A 4,944-nucleotide genomic window follows, 5' to 3' on the forward strand; every position below is an offset into this window, starting at 1 on the left:
AGTTGGTTCAGACACTCATAATAATAATAATAATAATAAAAAGTATTCCTACTTAGTGTAGTGGATATATAAATTAATTTATTCTCCATAGTTTCAGTTTTAATGTCAGAATATTTATACTCCCTTTTCTAAAATATTAGAATCCACCTGTCACGGTCATCACTGACTTGAAATAGAAATAAGAAGAAAAAAAAAATTTATATTGAATTATAGTTCTTAGATCGTCTCGAGATCTAATTTGAAAAAGGATTTAAGTCATTAAACTATTAGATAAATATAATTTGAAAAAGGATTTAAAAACCTGATTAAATTAATTCAATTTTAATTAATTAATATTTTTTTTCAACTTAAAACTTATCCTGACTTAAATTTAGAGTCACTTGTTTTCTCAGATCAACTCATTAAATTAGGTGGAGTTTTAACATCTATGTATTTCCTTGTATGGTTTGCTTAATAAATATCAAAAATAACAAAATTAAATAAAATTGGAGTTTGCTGGCCTTTTTGGGCCAGGATACCCCGTGACTTGCTATGCATATTTGATATTGTTTGTAGCAAAGTAATCTTTTAATAAATATAAAAGATAATAATATTTGACTAGTAATAAATTATAATTTAAGAAAATTTAACTAGAAATCTTTACAATAGTAATATTGATATGTAAATTTATTAGAAGGCACAATTTTTTTTTCTTCTGAATTATGTTTACAAGTTTTCTTAAAATTCTGAACATTTTTTTCTTGAGGATTTTTTTTATTCCTGAAATGGTGATATAAAATATCATAAAAAGTATATAATATTTTAAAAAATAGAAATGATGAATTTTGTTTTTAAATAATCTTTTAAATTCAAAAAATTGTTTTCTGAATAAATAGAAAAATGAATAAATCAACAAATTTTGAATATTATGGCTTCAGTTTTGAACATTTTGATGTTTTTATCCTTCTCAATAAAAAAAAAATTCAAATTTGAGAGATCCCGAAAAAAAATTAAGAGAAAAAAAATTAATATATTAATATCCCTATAATTAATAATTCACATACTTTACAAAACTCTAATCAATATTTGACTGCCACGTTACCTGTTCAAGCAACTAGCCAATGAAAACAAAGGTGCATGAAAGTTAGCGTGTACACCAAAACAAATAATCATATCCCATGTCGTGGACGAATCTAAACAAACCAAAGAGTGGAAATATCAATTTCGTTATTGAACAAGGTACAAACGGCAACAGAAAGAAAACAAAACATGAATTTTCACATGAGTTGAAACTAACAATAGCAGGACCTTCATTGATCACAGATTTCATTGAAAACAGCTGTTTCAGCTCAACGAGTGAAGAATCTAAGGAAAACACATTTCATTTCTTGTTTTACATAGCAGAAAGAGAGCAAATTTGGCGCAAAAGGAAGGCCTCTCAATAGCTCTTTGTAAGTATCAAGTTTTTAACTTTGTTTGATTTTGTATCTGGGTTTTCATTTTTTCTATCTGGGGATTTTTTGTTTGTTTGTTTTGTTCACATTTTGTATCTGGTTGATTGGTTGTGAATTTTGAAATGGGGATTTGTTTTTATCTTCACTTTGTTTGTAAATTGATGAATTTTATGTTTAATGGATTTATTTGGCTATAATTTATTAAATTTGATTAATCATAGATTGTTTTTTCCATTCTATTTTAGATGTTTTGCATTTCATGCTGTCTTTGAATATTTATTTCTGTTTGAATCTTTATACAAAAATGTTTATTGAAGAAAAGACTTGGATAATTAGCGTAAATTTTGTTAGATGTGATTTATTGTAGGTGTTGTTTTACATCGTTGTTTAAGATGGTCGATAAGGAGTTTTGTGGATTTTTTAATTTAGTTTCGGATGCTATATGAGTGCGGTTTTGTTTTGATTGTTTCAGTGTTTGGTAAAGGCAATGGATGCGAAGCCTAAGAGGAGAACTGCTGTAGAGAATGGGGATGGAGGAGAGGACTTGGTGCTTGCAACTTTGATTGGCAATGGAGAGGATTTGGGTCCAATTGTCAGGCATGCATTTGAAATGGGGCGGCCTGAATCGCTGTTTCATCAGCTCAAGTCTGTTGTGAGGAAGAAGGAAGTTGAAATCGAGGAGCTGTGCAAGAGCCATTACGAGGAATTCATTCTTGCGGTTGATGAACTTCGTGGTGTATTGGTTGATGCTGAAGAGTTAAAAAGTGAGCTTGCGAGTGAGAATTTTCGATTGCAAGAAGTTGGGAGTGCTCTTTTGGTCAAACTTGAGGAGCTTCTTGAATCTTATTGGATTAAGAAGAATGTGACTGAAGCTATCAAAACATCGAAGATATGCATACAAGTTTTGGAACTCTGTGTGAAGTCTAACAACCACATGTTGGAAAGCCAATTTTACCCAGCGTTGAAAACAGTGGATCTGATCGAGAGGACTTACTTGCAGAACATCCCAGTGAAGGCACTTAAAACGGCCATAGGGAAGACAATTCCAGTAATAAAATCGCATATTGAGAAGAAAGTTACCAGTCAATTTAATGAATGGCTAGTTCAAGTGAGGAGTTCTGCTAAGGATATTGGACAGAGAGCAATAGGCCATACTTTGTCAGCTCGTCAAAGAGATGAGGAAATGCTGGAACATCAGAGAAAAGCCGAAGAACAAAACATTTCAGGGTTAGGAGATTTTGTATATACTCTGGATGTTGAGGAAAATGATGAAGATTCAGTTGTGAAGTTTGATCTCACTCCTCTTTTCCGGGTGTATCATATTCATGATTGCCTTGGAATCCAAGAGCAGTTTCGTGAATACTACTATAAGAATCGGTTATTGCAACTCAATTCAGACTTGCAAATCTCTACTACTCAACCATTTGTTGAATCTTATCAAACATATTTGGCCCAAATTGCTGGTTACTTCATAGTGGAGGATCGGGTCTTAAGAACTGCTGGGGATCTTTTGTCAGCAAATCATGTTGAGACAATGTGGGAAGTGGCTGTGGCTAAAATGACATCTGTTCTGGAGGAACAGTTTTCCCATATGGATTCTGCAACTCATCTTCTGCTGGTGAAGGATTATGTAACTCTTCTTGGGGAAACTTTTAGACAATATGGGTATGAAGTTGGCCAAATTCTCGAGGTAGTCGATCGTAGCCGAGATAAGTATCATGAGCTTCTTTTGGGAGAATGTCATGAGCAAATTGTCAATACTCTTGGAAGTGACACCTATGAGCAGATGGTAATGAGAAAGGATGCTGATTATGAGAATAATGTCCTCTCCTTTCATCTTCAAACCTCAGATATAATGCCGGCTTTCCCATATTATGCACCATTCTCCTCCATGGTACCTGATACTTGCCGCATTGTTAGATCTTTCATCAAAGGTTCTGTTGATTACTTATCTTATGGGGTGCATACTAATTTTTATGACATTGTGAGAAAATACTTGGACAAGCTCTTGATTGATGTGCTAAATGAAGTGATGCTTAGCACGATCCATGGGGGTGCAGTTGGTGTGTCTCAAGCCATGCAGATTGCTGCAAACATATCTGTTCTTGAGAGAGCTTGTGATTTTTTTCTTCGACATGCAGCCCAACTATGCGGAATCCCGATCCGATCAGTTGAGAGGCCTCAAGCTAGTTTGACAGCCAAGGTGGTCCTGAAAACTTCAAGGGATGCAGCTTATCTTGCTCTGCTGAATTTGGTGAACACCAAGTTAGATGAATTCATGAATATTACAGAAAATATCAATTGGACATCAGAGGAAACGCCACAAAATGGGAATGACTACATAAATGAGGCGGTTATTTACCTGGATACTATTTTGTCAACTGCACAACAAATTCTTCCATTGGATGCTCTACACAAAGTTGGGAGTGGTGCCCTCGAGCACATTTCCAATTCCATTGTCAGAGCATTTCTTAGTGATAGCGTAAGGAGGTTCAATGCTAATGCAGTCCTATCTCTCAACAATGATTTGAAGATTATAGAGGATTTTGCTGATGAGAGGTTTCATAGCACCGGCCTGAGTGAAATATACAAGGAAGGTAGTTTTAGAGGCTGCTTGTTAGAAGCACGACAGTTGATTAACCTTTTGTCAAGCAGCCAGCCAGAGAACTTCATGAATCCTGTGATAAGGCAGAAAAACTATGATGCTCTGGATTATAAAAACGTGGCCAGCATCTGTGATAAATTCAAGGATTCCCATGATGGAATCTTTGGTAGCCTCTCAACCAGAAATACTAAGCAAAGTGCACGGAAGAAATCAATGGACATGCTGAAGAAAAGATTGAAGGACTTCAATTAAGAAGGCTATAGATTCCGCCTGCATTAGAAGTAGTGTCCCTTTGTTAATTTGTAGCTTATCTCCTTCCAATTATACATTCTCTCGCTTTTTTCTCCGTTGTCATGAGTTGGAACGAAATAGGTTTTTTAATTCTGTGCTGATTAAATTCTAACAATAAAGCTTCTATATTTTCCTTTGAACTCGTGATCAAGGACATGTATTCTTGTTAAAGCAATATTGATCCACAGCATATTTATGCCATTTCACTGTTGAAATTAAAATGAATCAAAATAGTCGTTTGTTTCCACAAGCACCAGAGCGTTCTGCATTTGCAGTTCCACATTCTTAATACTAGAGGTTTGCCTTCCTTACCCTGAGATATTTGGCAGTTTGTTTGCAGGAGGAAAGAATGGCTACTGATGCTTTATTTATGGCACTACTGGCTCTTCATCATTCATCGGAGATCTCTACATAAAGTACTTCCAGATTCTATATATGGTATTGAGTTTCTTGTATGCCATTCAATCCAAGGCTTCTTCGCATTTCTTTCTACTCTTATCACTGTATTTTGTTGAAGAATTGCTGGATTTGTTTTTTGCTTAGGTAGAAAGCATAAAAGCAATACACAAGTGGTTTGCATGCTAATTGCTAAAGGAAGTTTGCGAACAATCTTCT

At 34.6% G+C, this 4,944-nt stretch overlaps 1 protein-coding gene across 1 annotated transcript; it reads left to right on the forward strand.

Annotated features, from left to right (window-relative positions):
- Positions 1–1,194: 1,194 nt before the first annotated feature.
- LOC133689950 (exocyst complex component SEC15A) lies at positions 1,195–4,469 on the forward strand. The gene is made up of 2 exons (XM_062110069.1): positions 1,195–1,430; positions 1,906–4,469. The coding sequence occupies exon 2, from the start codon at positions 1,921–1,923 to the stop codon at positions 4,288–4,290; it is 2,370 nt and encodes a 789-aa protein (XP_061966053.1). The 5' UTR covers positions 1,195–1,430; positions 1,906–1,920; the 3' UTR covers positions 4,291–4,469.
- Positions 4,470–4,944: the final 475 nt, after the last annotated feature.

This window comes from Populus nigra, chromosome 3 (assembly GCF_951802175.1).
Source record: "Populus nigra chromosome 3, ddPopNigr1.1, whole genome shotgun sequence".
Classification (NCBI taxonomy): Eukaryota; Viridiplantae; Streptophyta; class Magnoliopsida; order Malpighiales; family Salicaceae; genus Populus; species Populus nigra.